We start from the raw sequence: 14138 nt of genomic DNA, 5'->3' as shown, positions 1-14138 counted from the left end.
CGACGAGAAGAACGGCCAATTCAACATTCTAATACATTTTCTTACAACCTCCCTTCGGAGGATTGAAAAAAAAAAAGTCCTGGTCATGTTTATACAACCAGTGATGACCCTATTTATGATAATTCAACACTACGGATGATGACGGAGTTGGGATTATGAGAATACAAAAGTGATCGATCCTCTTCAACACGGGATACGGAGTCTCTTGACGGTATGCTACATTGGATATTTGCAACTCAACCGTCCATGCACATCATTTCTTTGTTTCTTTTCTTTTTATTCTATATGAATCTTGTGTCGGCCGAGTTGGGGCTAGTTGCATTGCATTGCAGTGAAGGGATCTAGCATTCATTATCTTTGATAACTAGAAAGGAAAAAGTTCGGACATAGATTCATCTACATTATCGGTCTAGAGGGATAGATTCTTGAGAACCCCAGTACTAGCAAGACCGCCACGTTGCGAAAAGTCCAGAGTCCTTTGAGCTTGAATGCCTCGAAGGGAAGATATATTCTGTATTCTGGCTAAGAATGGAGTAACAATAGAACAAGAATAGACATCGCTAAACACGCCCGCCACAAACAAATGGACAACCAAGGCCAGAATCCCAAAGGAATGATATATTAACACACCCGCTATCAATCATCGTAGTACCCCGACAGTCACGTCAACACAGCTCTGGCCAGAGACCCCAAGATCCACCCAAAGGGCTTCGTAAACCACACGATCCAGCTTCCAATGAGAACAACGTATCCGGCTGCTCGTCCGACCATCATCATCAGGAAGCCCAAAGCAACGAGATAGAGAATGGCTTGACCGAATTCGGTCAGTGAGCTAAGGAGATCCTTGTCTTCATTACGAGGCCACTTGCCTGTCGCGTTGTAGGTAGCGAATGCCGTCAAGATTTCCTTGAACACGTACAAGCAATGCCCCAGCATGCCCAAAATGCAGTTCAAGCTGGCTTTGGCTAGGTCCATCCGCGACTTCCGATTACCGACCAGTTGATTGTAGATGCCATGTGCCTGAGCTGCTGACAGGGCCAGTATGTCCATTATGAGACTCCAGGTCAAAGGGTTCAGCACTTGTTGGGGCTCACTTGGCGCTGCAATGCTCCTTCGTCGGACAGTAGACACCGCGTTGATAGTGACATTTTGCGCTGGAGACTGCCTGCCCTCGAACCTAGCACCCACTGTGCCGCTTTCCTTACGGCTTTCCCTAGGCTCACCTAACTGAAACCCATCCAACTCTGCGACTTCGACAATGCGAGCCGACCGCATACTGCTGCTATACTCAGGTCGCGTGTCCGGTTTAGCAGGAGACCCAGATCGTGGAGAATCTGAAACGCTCCTTACAGGCAGTGTTTCGCCATGGGCAGACATCGGAGGGAAGACCTGGGAGGTTTGCTCGTGATTATCGTGTGTGCGTGTGTCGAAGTTTTCTGTGGACGACTTGACCATCCCGGGCATACGGATGAACCCACGGATGGCGCGTGCTCGTTCCACGCCCGTGCGGTCGGTGTCGACTTTCCCAACGGGGAGGTCGCTCGGACGGAAAGGCACTGAAGACGCGTTTGATCTTTCCCATGAGTTTTGTGTCGCTCGTCGCAGACCAGAGGCAATGGAGCCGGCTGGGGGCTTTGGTCTTGGGTCGATGGCGATGTCGTTGCGGCAGCCGGTGGATCTGGCGGCTGCAGACATGCCCTCTGTGGTTCCAGATCTCTTCCGCATGGTACCATTCGTGTCTTCCATGTTCACCAAAGTGCGTGTGATAGTGGGTGTGATAATGAATACATCGTCCGAGCGCTTGTTCTTCTTCTGCACGTGGCGGCCTCTGGTGAGGCCTGTAGAATTTGCGTTCTCCTTCTCTTGCGGTTTGGATGGGACTGCTGTTCGCTCCGGTTGCTGGCACTTGGCCTCCTGGCATAGCGTCTTGGGTGACGGCTTCGAGCAGAGGGCACTCTTCAAATTCTGAGAAATCGGTTTCCATTCTTCGTGAAGCGCCGTGCCCTTCTGTTCTGCGGCCGGCTGGGTTTGACCAGTCGCCGCCTTCTTCCATTCCTTCGGGGCTCGTGATACGTCTATTAGTCGCGGGCGCTCGTCTGTGGGGGAGGCAAATGTCGAGAAAAGCAGGATTTCGTCTGGATTCTTGTCTTTGGGCCCCTTTATTTCCTTGCACCCTAAAAAAGAACCGTCCGGGTTGAAGTCAGGGTCCGGTCGTTTTGCCCTTCCCGGGGATTCTTCCCAGATTGTGCTGAATCGCTGCTTCCCTACTTCATCGGGGGAATAATAACGGCGATGGTCGGGTATCTCTCCGGGTACAGGGTCTGATATCTCTTCTGGTGGAGCGGACCGCGAATCTTGGCCATCAAAACTCTTCAGGGTCTTTTCATGTTGGTCGGCATTGTCTTCGGGAGACCTTGTGCGAGGACTTGGAAGTGTGTCTGGGTCCAGCATTGCACCACCCTCGCTGTGGACCTTCTCGATGCTTTTCTGAAATTCAGCGATCTGTTCGCCGTCCATTGTTGGCGGATTCGGTTCTTTGGCTGAGGGCATGTTGACAACAAATCGATCTTCCCATTCCGTGATCGAGCTACTTGGACCCGATACAGGAGATATAGAAGGGTACGATCGAATGGACGACTCCGTTGTCGTGTCGGTCTTGTCGGAAGCCTTCGCGGCCGCATGTTCACGTGTATCCAAGCTTAAACTCCTATCTCGATTCAACCTTGGCTTCACCTGGCCTGGTGGATGGCAGCCCAGCGGGTTACGCGTGATCGCCGCGGAACTCAAATGACTGGCGGATTTAGGGCTGGGGATTTTCGTCTTACAGGCTACTCCACTCCGTGGAGGCGACGACTTGAGAGGGTGACCGTAACCCCCAGCGTACTTGAGCTTTTGTTTGGCAATCTCTTGTTTCGACGAGTTTGCCAGCGAAAGAATCTTTCGGTAGGCCTCCTGGTAATGACCTTTGGGTCTGTCCTTCCCATCCTTGTCGAACATCTCTCGAACCTTGCGCCAATACTGCTCACGATCTTTGTCGGTTGGTGGAGTTGCTCCAGGCCTCGATGCCTCAGGAGAAGAGTCCTTGAGCGGGGCAGGCGAGTAGTCCTTTAGCTCCTGCTCTTCAGACTCCGCTGGGTTGTCGGTCTGCCAGTCCTTAGCCTTTCCCGTTAAGGATTTGGGCATAGGAAGCTTGGTGGCTTTCTTTCTTCGGAGAGCTGGGGTTGCGGGTGCAGTGTCGGGCTCTTTGCTCGCTGGACTGTCGATGTGATCTTCCTCGTCGACCACCACGTTTTCCGGTTCTTGACTGGGGAAACTGCTTCGCGTTACCTCGTCGTGGGGAGCTCTCGCTCGTCGTGGATTCCGAGGTCGTGGCTGGAGGTTCAGCAGGTGGCCGTGTGGTAAATTTAGATACTCCTCCATATTGATTGATTATACCCCGTTTGCGACCATACGCAACAAGCCAGTGGCGTTTCTCGACTCTTGCGGGACGAAGATCAGACTCGGTTGGTGATGAGGCCCATTCCTTCTAATCAAAGGCCAATATACTGGTGAAGTTGATGTTACCGTGTGGTTGGGAACGCCAGCCGGGGCGTCGTGCCGCGTGATGAAGACGGGTAGTTCATAGGAGATGAGACCAATGACCACGAAAAAGAGATCAAGTGGATGCCGGCACTGTGGCTATTGCACAGTGGGCAAGGGATGCTGCCGTGAATAATAATAATACTCCCAATATGGTTTGTTGGTATGTGGTTGTGTCCGCTACCACTCCGAGGAATGTGGCCATCAACGAATGGGGTCACCCTCACCAGGAATGCCAGCCCCCAGTTGACGTTGTCCGGTATGGAAGCTATAGCACGAGACTGGGCCACTGGTGAGTTCCCTCTTCAGCGCTGGCAAGATCAACACTAGGGATAGGGAAGTCACGATGCAGTGACGACTTTGATACTGAAGGTTTATCTGCGGCAATCAGTGGAAATCGAACACGAATCTCGAGGTAGCTAATCTGATCAGTGACGTTTCTTGGACGTGGACGACAAGAATTCACCGAGTGGCTGGGCATAGGTTGCTCCCAGCCTACATTCCGTATCTGATGATAATTCGAATAATGTACCAAAAAAGAACAAAGACGAAACAGTCTCGCGTGCGCTAGAACATAACAATCTTCCCTCGAGATCCCCAACGCCATGGCCCAATGCTGAAGTGGTATGTTCACAGAATTATGCATCTGAATTATACAATGACATCCGAGAACCGTGCCGAATCACACCACGCAATGCAGATCTAGGTTTCCGATCATGCTCTGCTAGATCAAGGGGTGCACGCCCTCCTCGATTCCTAAATGGTCAGAAGTAACCAGTCTCCCGCCGATTGTCCAGGTGACCCCGTCTCGGTGTTGAGGACAGAGGACTGGCGGTGCTAGGGACATTGCTTCTCTTTAACGGACTTGATGGACGCCGTACAGAGCCTGTGCCTCGCTCCTTGTAGAAGAAGTCGCCATTGTTTTGCAGGCGGCGTTCGAAATTCGCCGACGTAGATTTTCGTAACGGAGAGTTCGCATGGGAGTAAACGCCCAGGCTGCCTCCGTCGCCCGTGGACGCGGTTGATGTTGGGCGAAATTGCGGCTGTCTGATTGATGAAATCGGGTTGCGGACAACGGGAGATGTATCCCTCAGATGACTTGGAGTTTGTAGCCCACGGTTGTGAGAGATAGTTGGAGTCGACGTATATGACTGACGCCGGGGTGATATGCCCTCAGGGTCAACATGGCTCACGTAGTTAGGGTTGGGACTCGTTCTGAATTCCCGCTTAAAGACAATTGTGGGGGTATAAGTGTCCACTTTGTTGTACTTCGCATCGGCGCCCGATCGAGCAGCATCCTCATCAGTAAACTGAGTGCCAACATCTCTCATTAGAGGCTGTGTGCGAGGATGTACAAATTTGACGTCATATTCCTTCAAAGCTTCCTTGTGGACTAATGTAGAGTCCTTCCCCTTTTGTGTGAAGGACGAAGAAAGGAACGTCATCTGCACGGAAAGCAGGGTAGTCAAGAAAATGGTGGTGACAATGGTGACACTTGGTCGTGGGTCAGACATCTGCGTAGGGAGAAAGAGCCAGTATACCAGAACATGTCCAGGACTAAACAAACAGAATAGCCGGAGGCATATCGGCAGAGGATCCCACACTGCGAGCTCCCAAACATCGCGTTCCGCATCGGGGTGTGCTCTTGACTGCGCTGAGCCGGAGATCGTCTCGGCGAAATATCGCAATGGTGACGCGGTCATTGGTGTCGAATCAACACGAACACGGCGCGCAGAGGGTGTTGCTGGAGTCTGTTCAATCGGGGCCTCGAACATGCGGTAATGGCGTTTGCGATAGAAGGTATAGAACGTGTTGAATGCAGCGAAGCAGACCAGAAGGTGGACAACGAAAGAAGCCTATAGCAAAAGAGCCATCAGTATAAAACGCCAACTGTGCGGAATTCAGGATGACATACAAGCCAGCTTAGCCACGGCGCACCTCCGTCATCGCCGAAGACGTCGTCAACCGCGCGACTGCCCGTGGGTCGACTGTTTGCTCTAGCAATCAAGAAGACCAGATTGAGGATTACACCAAGGGTCAGCGACCAATCCTTCTCGAACTGGTCCCAGTCATTCGCGTCGATTTCTTCTGAAAGCCACAGCAGGAAGTCCAACGGGTTTAGGTAGGATTTGATGCGCTCCGCCAACGGACGGCGGCGTACCAGCCGGGGCATGATGGGCGCTGTGGGGCTTTCAAGAAGCAAGAGACTGTAGAGAGATCAATAACAGTCAGTTTCATTGGAGATGTGCAAAATGACCGTACACATGGGGACACACCTTTTGTCAAAGGCAGCTTGGATCAAAGGAAGATTTTCTTCCGCATGTAAACACCACGACTAGTGGAGTGAGTGGGTAATCGGGGAACCCCGCTTAGATAATCACGGGGCTTCCTATGACGACGACCGGCCAAGTTATCGGCGACGAACACGCTCTCCGGGGAACAGATTATTACTTCTGCGACCTCAGTATTGCACTGTTTTCTCCGTCGAGAAACGTCCTTTGCAGCGTTTTTCCTACCATCCTTTCATCATGGCGGCTACGGCCGTATCATACAAGGTAAGTCCATCCCACATAGGAGTTGGTTGAATGGCGTCCGTGGCAAGTTCTGACCGTGGCAATCATCTACCAGGACCGACAGTTCCTTGCTGTTATCGGAGACGAAGAGTTCGTGCTATCAGACGGGACTACAATGGTCTGAGTTACTGACATGGCACCCACAGCTCTGTGACCGGTCTCCTCCTCGCAGGCATTGGTGTAAGTCCCCTCGATAGCCGAAACGCCATCCCGCTGCAACAACACATCGTGCGATCCAGATTTAATGCGATTTGATAGCATGTGACGGACGGACCGGATCCCCAGCGGAATTTCCTCGTGGTCGACTCGAAGACCGAGACCTCCACGATCGAGAAAGCGTTCGAGAACTTCACGCAGGAAAGAAAGGATATCGCCGTTCTCCTGATAAACCAACATGTATAGCCTCTCGAAGCCCTTCCTTGTTTGGTATTGTACTTACAAGTGGACTAGATCGCTGAGCGCATCCGTCATAGCGTTGACTCCTTCGCCGACGCCTTCCCTGCCGTGCTTGAGATCCCCAGCAAAGACCACCCATACGATCCTGAGAAGGATAGCGTGCTCAAGCGTGTACGACGGTTGTTTGGAGAGTAGAAGCAGGAAGGGGTGCGGGTCCCCACATTTGCGACCTGGTGTCGAGATTTGATTTTCTTGAGGCGGTATTGTGCATTTTTGAACGTCTCTTTGCTGTTGCGTTAAATACCGTCGGGGTTATTAGACGAATCCAGCGAGACGGGAAGATACCCAATCAGTCGAAGAGTTAATTACCTTGTACTTAGAGATTTGTTGTCCAGTCGGAGACATTTATGGCTTGTAGCGCGTTAACTGTATGGGTCCTACGTCACAATAGAAATATATATCTATATATGAACAGAGAGCTACGTTTGTATGCGGAGCTCGGATCGGTCGCTACTCATGGAATGATGGAATTATAGGCTCTAAGGCCGTTCCCAACAGATATCAAAACAAAGCATATACGAGGGCAAACTTCAAAAAGCGACTGCTGGAAATTTCAAACAGATGCCCTAAACGCCCTGTGAAATATAGCAGACCATAACAGGAAGACCACGATCATGACAATATGCGATCTGAGTCCCAGACACTGGCGAATTAGAGGCGGGAGGAAACGACAGAAATCTCGCTGGAAAAGCAACGTAGGACATAGCACATGAAGGAGCGGCATCAAGGAATCGTGAGGTCGGTGACGAAGTTCTCGAGTCGTTTGACCGGGAGCTGATGATTACCCCCATCAAATCCTTGCTACATCTTATACCGATGTAACCATTCAGAAGGTCCGTTTGAACTCGATGTTGTGAGCGTCGAGACAAGTGATCCGCTTCTTATCCTTCGACAAGACGTCCGCATGGACGGAATATTTGCCCTGCGAAAAAAATGGTATATTAGCTTCCGAGCGACACGAGGAAGGCAAAAGAAGTAGATTAACATACCGGAGGAATATGAGCCGGAAGATCAACCTGCTTCTCCAGAACCATGTCACCTTTCTCCAACGGGCACTCGAGATCGACGTTCGTGATCTGGTCGCAGAGGTCGGCCTCTTGCTTGAGAAGAGTGATCAGGCCATATTTGACCTCCAAGAGAACAACAGCTCCCTTGTCGACTGTCTCACGGAGGGTGCCTGACGCCTTGATATTGAGAGTTTGACCACTATGACGTTGTCAGTTGGGGAGCGGGACACAAGGCAGGTCCGATTAGAACATACGGAAGTGGTGGGTTCGGCGACAGATCCACCGACTTGATCTGTAGGATATCTGTCTTCGGATCGTTACAATACTCGAGAGGGTTGTCTCCTTTCACCGGTTCGGCATCGGTGTGAATGGGGGCCTGGGAAAAGAAGTCGATGGATCGAGCGGTGGCGGCGATGGGAGCCAGGCAAACGAGGCAAGCCGCCGTTGATAAGAACTTCATGGTCGTCGAAGGTCCTGAGAAGATGACACTCGTCGGTGGAAGAGAATATCGGAGGAGAATAGAGGCCCAAGGGGAAAAGAACGGCTTTATAAGGCGAGAGACGATGGACTAACGGGAGGAAATCAGGTACAGCGATGAGGATGACGATGGTGAGGAGAAGACGCTGGGCAAGTCGCAGGGCGGTCATGCGGGCGGCCGGTGCCTGCAGGAGCCTCCGCTGGACTATTGGCTGGGGCGATAACGGGAGACAAACCACGTGACTTGCCCGGCGTGTAGCCTCCCCAACCCAGTAGTATAGGTGAATACAACCTTTCTTGGGTTCTTCCATGGGCACCTTCTACTTTACTCACACTCAAGTCAAAGCCCAGACACTCGCTATCAGATCAAATTCTATATTGTCATGTGAATATTCATCAACAACTAGGCTATGTACAAGGTTCTCATCGTCTCCTCCCCGAATGATCGCATTAGTGCTCCGAAACAAAGAGACCGGCCATACCCATGCCCTGCGAAAGTCAGCCTATTCCGATCATACACAAAAACAAGACATAAGAACTTACAGTTCCAACACACATGGAGGTGACAGCCACGCGCTTGTTCTGCCGACGGAGCTCGGAAAGCGCAGTCACAACCTGGCGGGCTCCCGTGCAGCCCAAGGGATGACCGAAGGCACTAACCCCGTTAGTCAACATTGCTTCGACAAGTTTCAGAACGACAATTGATCGTCACTTACATAGCTCCACCACGAGGGTTCACCTTGGACTCATCCAGGCCCAGCTTCTGCACACAGTAGGTGCCCTAGTCACCAATGGTAAGTATTAAGGTCATCACAAAATTAACCAGTATGGCTTGAACTCACCATAGAGGCAAAGGCCTCGTTGATCTCGAAAATATCAATGTCATCCTTGGTCAGGTTGAACTTGGAGAGGATCTTGGGGATGGCGATGGAGGGACCAATACCCATGATTCTGGGCTCAAGACCAATAACGGTAGCACCGCAGAACTTGGCCAGAATGGGCTGACCCAACGCCTCAGCGCGAGAGCGCTTCATGAGGATGACACCAGCGGCACCATCAGTGATCTGACTGGCGTTTCCGCCAGTGGTAGCGCTGGGCTTCCACTGAGGGAAAGCAGCGCGAATCTTGCCAAGAGACTCAGCAGTGGTGCCGTAACGGATACCATCGTCACGGGAGACCACAATGTCCTTCACTTCGCCGGTCTTGGGATCCTTAATCTGAGTCTTGACGGGGACGATCTCATCGTCGAACCAGCCGGCCTTCTGGGCACGCTCGGCCTTCTGGTAGCTCTTCGCAGCAAACTGGTCGTGCATCTCACGGGAGATGCTGAACTGGCCAGCAACATTCTCCGAGGTCTGGCCCATGGGCTGCATGTTCTGGGAGGCAATGGGGTGGGCCAGGACGCTGGGAGACATCTCCGGAGCACCACCATCGGCGTTGGTGCTCATGCTCTCGGCTCCCACCGCAATACCCACATCAATCGAACCGGCGGTAATCTGGTTGGCAATGTTCTGGATGGCCAACAAGCCAGAGGAGCAGAAACGATTGGCGATCGAGGCGGCGGCAGTCACGGGGAAGCCAGCGGCCAACACAGCGGAGCGAGCAATATAGGCGGCACCGGGGGCAAGGACGTTTCCGACGCAGACATCCTCCACGAGGTTGGGGTCAAGGTTGGAGCGCTCACGGATGCTCTAGTGGCGTTACATGTTAGAGACGGGAGAGATCTGTTGGAAACTGAGCGAGACTCATACCGTCAACAGAGAAACGAGGAGGTCATCCAGCGGAGTATCCTTCAGGCCACCCTTCCGGGCCTTGGTGAGAGGTGTGCGGACGGCAAGAGTGATGACCTATTGGCACGCGTTAGCGTCTGAAGCCAATTTCATGGCATCATGCGCAAAGATACTTACGATGTCGTCGGGGTTCTTGGACAGAATCTGTTGCTTCGCAGCGGCAGAACCGGGGCCCGAGAGCTGGTTCGCAATGGAGGACAACCGTTGCTGAGGAGAAGACATCTTTCCAGAAATATAAGGATACAGGAGTTCGATCCGACAAGAACTGTTCTCACTGAAAATGGAATATAAGAAGTTAATAAACAAACAAAAAAAATTCCAGGAGCTTTCCCCACGGAACTGTGATAATATAAGAAGATCCTGGGGGAAGCACAGGCAGCGAAAACAACCGCGGTTCTTTTGGAGAATCGAGATACAGGGCTTACCCGCCGAGAGTCCACAGACGGGCTGAAGGCCGAGCCGAAGAATGGCAACCAATAACAAGAGCAGCGATCGGGTGCCACTGGTGAGCGAAGACGGAGGCCGGCAGGACGCAGCGCAGAAGAAGCCGAAGGAATTTGCCGCCAGATGGTAATAAAGGTGTAACATACGAGACTCACACATGGCCTCGGCTGTCGGGTTGCCTTTTAGCGCCGGTGGGAAAGCTTAACTTCCAGGGGGGATTGATGCCATCATTGGTGGACAACAGCGGGACTGGAAGCCCTAACCACAGCGACTGTACCAGCCAATACGTAATTACGACTAACTGGTTAAATCCATAAGGGGTAAGGTTGGGTCCGCAGGTGGGGATTACTAATATGCATGTTTGCCTCTGACCCATACTGTACGGAGTAAATGTATAAACTCCGATAATGGGTAAAAGAGCCAGCGTATACATCTACAATATATCTATGTATTGTGTTGTGAGTCTCTGCGGGGCATCAATGGACAATAGCTACAAAGGGCAGCTATCCGACTACGGAGTATGTATATAGGGAGAAACACCGTGCGTCCGATGGCACTGATCTTGCCCCTTGTGGGGTTGAGTGCATAAACCAGTTTCACCGTCCATGGTGGTTGATAAGCGATACACTGGTACACTGGTACAAAAACATGGACAATAATACGGAGTACCTACCTAGGTAAGGTATACTCATAATACTAATAATACATCGAGTCCTGAATTCTGACAGGACCAGAGGCAAAACGTGGGGAGACAGCCGGATGGATGGCCCGTGGGGAAATTGGCCGCGTCGGAGTATCCCCGTCATATTACTGCCGCCGCCCCCATTCAGGCAGATCGCTGAAGCTTCCCCAGCTACCGCTCTAGTGATGGACGGCATTTCCGACTGTGCCAGGTCCCGTTCCCACACTCCGACTCGGTCAGACGTCTCCCACGGTTATAGAGGGCTATATCTGCTCCCCTTATCCAGGTTGTATCTGTCCCCGTAACTTTCTATCTTTCAACTCCGACCACGGCGGGGCATATTTTCACTACCAGCATCGATTGTTGGGGTTGGTTAAATTCCCCAACGCAATTGCCGCATACAAGCCCAGGCACAATCCGTCATATCTACCTACTTGGCCGTATCTCATATCCCTCAGCCGACACCTCACGCAGTCCAGATGGAGTTCCTGTCCGAACTTAGTGCGCCGTCCGTCGCAATGGCGTCCGCCCTCACGGCGGCGGCCGGCGCGTACTTGAACGCCAAATATTCCATCTCGACAGATCTATCGACCCTCCGCAATGAACGGGCGACAGCCGCTCGCGTGGCCGAGCGGGTTGCAAAGCTGCGAGAATCCGTTACCATCTACAAATTGCTCGAGCGGGTAGTTGACAAGGAAGGCCATGGCGCACGGGACGCCTTATGGTTTGAGAAGAAGACATGGACCTATAGTCAATTGAAAGACCGTGAGTGTCACCTGGGCGCCCCCAGACCTGCTTCTTCGGCGATTAACACATCCGTATGCAGTTGTTGACCGATTTGCTGCCTTTCTGCAGTCGAGAGGTGTGAAGTCGGGTGATACTATTGGCGTCTTTACCACGAATTCTCCGGAAATGGTTGTAACGGTATACGCCCTGTCGAAGCTGGGTGCTGTTTCTGCTCTGATCAACACGAGTCTACGAGGTACGCCGTTTGTCACTTACATTCATCACGCTCTTCAACGTTTCTAACACAGTGCTCGACAGACGATACCTTTCTCCATTGCCTTGGAGTCTCGAAGGCTACTATGATCATCTCTACTCCCGACCTGTCGGAATTTGTCTGCTCCGATATTCCCCATGTGGCTTTCAACCTGTCGTCTTTTGACGGCGTATCGACGGGTCCGGTAGAGCTGATCACTGTCGCAGAGCTTCAGCAGTACTCTCCCTCTGGATTGTCGGCTGCCAAGCGAGGTCCCGGTGACCTGGCGGCCCTTATCTATACGTCTGGAACTACGGGAAAGCCCAAAGCATGTGGAGTACGGAACATGCTGACTATCATCACTTCCACTCCGCTGCAATCGGATGTCAACAATCCCTCGAAATACTTGCCCCTGCGCACCTATTGTGCCCTTCCGCTTTTCCACGGCACCGCCTTCTTCATTGGTCTCTGCGCGTCTGTCGGCTCTGCAGGCACTTTGTGTCTGCGCCGTAAGTTCTCGGCTTCAAACTTCTGGAAAGATGTGCACGAGTCGAAGGCCACTCGCGTTCTCTACATTGGTGAACTTTGCAGATACCTTCTGGCGACACCTCCCTCCCGGTACGACAAGGACCACCAGTGCCTTGTGGCTACCGGCAACGGTTTGCGTGCGGAGATCTGGGACAAATTCCGGGAGAGATTTGGTGTCCCTGAGATTCGAGAGTTCTACCGGTCCACCGAGGGCGTCGCCAAGTTCGACAACCACGGCGTGGGATCATGGGGTGCCGGAAAGATTGGCTTCGGCGGGCCGATCCGGCGATTCCTCGAGGATGATAATCTCATTGTGAAGTATGATCCCGAAACGGAGATGCCTTACCGCGATCCCGTCACCGGCTTCTGCGTCAAAGCCAAGATTGGCGAAGAAGGCGAGGCGATTGGACGTGTTCGCAACCGTGACTTCTTGGTCGAATACGTCGGAAACAACGAAGCCACCGAAGGGAAGCTTTTGCGCAATGTCTTCCAGAAAGGCGATCTTTTCCAGCGCACCGGAGACCTTGTCGTCCAGGACGCAGATGGCTGGATCAAGTTCCAAGACCGCGTTGGAGACACTTTCCGCTGGAAGGGTGAGAACGTCAGTGCGGGTGAGGTTCGGGACCACATCTGCTCACTCCCGGCGGTCCATGATGCCGTAGTGTACGGTGTGAAATTGAACGGGTATGGAATTCCATCGAATTTTGATGGGTCAGGTCGGCAATGATACTGACATTGTATGCAGGTATGATGGCCAAGCTGGTGCCGCTGGCATCACTCTCGAGGACCCCTCTGCCGAGGGTGAATTCATGGCTAAGCTTTACCGCGAGTTGAGGAAGAAGGGAGTTCCCACCTATGCTGTCCCCCGACTTGTTCGGTTGACCGAGAAGTAAGTTACTCCTTTCCTGTGGCAGTACAAATGTATTCTAACCCTCATATTAGGGTGGCTACGGGAGTTACTTTTAAGCAAGCTAAGGGCGAGTTGACCAAGAAGGGCTGGGATCCACGGGTCGATTGGAATGGGGACAAGCTGTACTGGCTCAATGACACGAAGTATGAGAAGCTCGGCGAACAGAGCTGGTCGTCAATCGAAGCTGGTACTGCCAAGCTGTAAGGCGCTGGCGATACCTTTTCATTTTTGCGATATAGATAGATACCTTAGATATATACCGTGGTGGACTCGACAGGTTGTACAGTAAATATTATGGCAGACACTACATTGTTAACGAGGTTTGTTCTAATCAATAACACATTCGCAGCACCAGTAAACAACTCAGGACTGCGGAGTATATAGTTCGAACGACGGGCTGGCTCAACGCAACACCCAGTTGTCATGACATAACCCTAATTCGGGAAATAAATCGCATACAAAACAACACTCACTATTTCTCGTTAATTGATAAAAATCGATGGCATGAAATGAAAAAGTCTTGGGACCCCTCGGCGCTAAGGGCAAAGTAGACTAGGACGCGGATCGGCAGGCTTAGCTTTCTCGCAGATGTCTTAGCTGGTTGTTGGAAACCGCATTCCAGCCAGTGGTTACGATCCTTTGCAGTTTCCCCTCCGCTCTAACATTAACCGAGTAATGGATGCTAATCTCGCGTACCACGTCGCAGAGTCGAG

At 52.1% G+C, this 14138-nt stretch overlaps 4 protein-coding genes across 4 annotated transcripts; 1 reads left to right on the top strand and 3 right to left on the bottom strand.

Moving 5' to 3' along the window:
* Nucleotides 1-660: 660 nt before the first annotated feature.
* On the bottom strand, nt 661-3420 carry ATEG_01446 (putative NTP binding protein; the record flags this gene model as incomplete). Its single annotated transcript, XM_001208811.1, has 1 exon — nt 661-3420. The coding sequence occupies one exon, from the start codon at nt 3418-3420 to the stop codon at nt 661-663; it is 2760 nt and encodes a 919-aa protein (XP_001208811.1).
* A 923-nt stretch (nt 3421-4343) lies between these two features.
* On the bottom strand, nt 4344-5752 carry ATEG_01445 (Nur1/Mug154 family protein; the record flags this gene model as incomplete). Its single annotated transcript, XM_001208810.1, has 2 exons — nt 4344-5435; nt 5495-5752. The coding sequence occupies 2 exons, from the start codon at nt 5750-5752 to the stop codon at nt 4344-4346; spliced, it is 1350 nt and encodes a 449-aa protein (XP_001208810.1).
* A 2790-nt stretch (nt 5753-8542) lies between these two features.
* On the bottom strand, nt 8543-10104 carry ATEG_01444 (putative peroxisomal 3-ketoacyl-coA thiolase (Kat1); the record flags this gene model as incomplete). The annotated part of the gene is made up of 6 exons (XM_001208809.1): nt 8543-8581; nt 8636-8747; nt 8809-8873; nt 8935-9783; nt 9844-9939; nt 10000-10104. The coding sequence occupies 6 exons, from the start codon at nt 10102-10104 to the stop codon at nt 8543-8545; spliced, it is 1266 nt and encodes a 421-aa protein (XP_001208809.1).
* A 1383-nt stretch (nt 10105-11487) lies between these two features.
* Nucleotides 11488-13783, top strand: ATEG_01443 (putative bifunctional fatty acid transporter/acyl-CoA synthetase (FAT1); the record flags this gene model as incomplete). The annotated part of the gene is made up of 7 exons (XM_001208808.1): nt 11488-11773; nt 11835-11990; nt 12053-13199; nt 13261-13404; nt 13458-13625; nt 13727-13745; nt 13775-13783. The coding sequence occupies 7 exons, from the start codon at nt 11488-11490 to the stop codon at nt 13781-13783; spliced, it is 1929 nt and encodes a 642-aa protein (XP_001208808.1).
* Between the last annotated feature and the right edge of the window lie 355 nt (nt 13784-14138).

The sequence above is a fragment of the Aspergillus terreus genome, genomic scaffold (assembly GCF_000149615.1).
Source record: "Aspergillus terreus NIH2624 scaffold_2 genomic scaffold, whole genome shotgun sequence".
Taxonomy (NCBI): Eukaryota; Fungi; Ascomycota; class Eurotiomycetes; order Eurotiales; family Aspergillaceae; genus Aspergillus; species Aspergillus terreus.
The sequence above is the reverse complement of the archived record's forward strand: the minus strand, read 5'-3'. Positions and strand labels throughout refer to the sequence as shown.